Below are 1,090 nucleotides of genomic sequence, written 5' to 3'. Positions count from 1 at the left end.
TCCCCTCCGGGCCCTGTGGGGCCACCGGGGGAGAAGGGTGAACCGGGCAAGATCGGCCCTCCCGGGCTGCCGGGCGCGGGGGGCAGCGGTGCCATCAGCACCGCCACCTACACCACGGTGCCGCGCGTGGCCTTACGCCGGCACCTCCAGGGGACCCGGGTCCTCCGGGCCCTGTGGGGCCACCGGGGGAGAAGGGTGAACCGGGCAAGATCGGCCCTCCCGGGCTGCCGGGCGCGGGGGGCAGCGGTGCCATCAGCACCGCCACCTACACCACGGTGCCGCGCGTGGCCTTCTACGCCGGCCTCAAGAACCCTCACGAGGGTTATGAGGTGCTCAAGTTCGACGACGTGGTCACCAACCTAGGCAACAACTACGACGCGACCAGCGGCAAGTTTACGTGCAACATTCCCGGCACCTACTTTTTCACCTACCACGTTCTCATGCGCGGCGGCGACGGCACCAGTATGTGGGCGGACCTCTGCAAGAACGGCCAGGTGGGCTCGGCGGCGGCACGGGGTTGGCCTCGGGGCCGGAAACCCACGGATCTTGGGGCATATGGGTACCGGGTCGTAGTCAGCGGGCGCAGGTGTAAACCCTACAGCGGCCCGGCTTAGACATCGCAAGCGGGGACGGTCGAGGCAGGCTGGTATCCCTAACTCTTCAGTTCCCGGGCGCCGGCTCCAAGGCAAAGGCTGCTGGGGCTGGGCACCCGTGGCGTGGAAATGCGGGAGATAAATCGAACTAATGAGAGCGCGGGGCTCCCGGGCGCGCGGATTGGCCCTAGGGGGCTTGGACCTTGGGAAGAGAGCTGGGCGTCTGGTTGATACTAGCGGGCGATGAGGCGAGGGCAAGGATGGGAAAAGGCAGCCTGGCGCCCGCGGGCTTCCAGGTGCATGGCTACGCGCGCAAGCCGAGAAGGCGAGCTGTAGATGTTTTGGGCACAAAGGCGAAGGGAGCTGGTGCGCATAGCCTTAGCTGCAATACATCCCCCTCCCTTGGGAAAGGACCGCTGGGCTGATCGACACCCTTTGCAGAACCCGGACCCGCGCGGCCCCTTTGCACTGTGTCAGAGCTGCCTCCCTAAGAAGGT

At 66.7% G+C, this 1,090-nt stretch overlaps 1 protein-coding gene across 1 annotated transcript in view; it reads left to right on the top strand.

Annotated features, from left to right (window-relative positions):
* C1QL1 (complement C1q like 1) overlaps positions 1-1,090 on the top strand; it is a 23,866-nt gene that overhangs the window by 16,877 nt on the left and 5,899 nt on the right. The window contains exon 3 of the mRNA XM_025045611.1: positions 99-494. Within this exon, the coding sequence (XP_024901379.1) occupies positions 99-494 (396 nt within the window). The remainder of the gene's footprint in view (positions 1-98; positions 495-1,090) is intronic.

The sequence above is a fragment of the Pteropus alecto genome, unplaced genomic scaffold, assembly GCF_000325575.1.
Source record: "Pteropus alecto unplaced genomic scaffold, ASM32557v1 scaffold313, whole genome shotgun sequence".
Taxonomy (NCBI): Eukaryota; Metazoa; Chordata; class Mammalia; order Chiroptera; family Pteropodidae; genus Pteropus; species Pteropus alecto.
The sequence above is the reverse complement of the archived record's forward strand: the minus strand, read 5'-3'. Positions and strand labels throughout refer to the sequence as shown.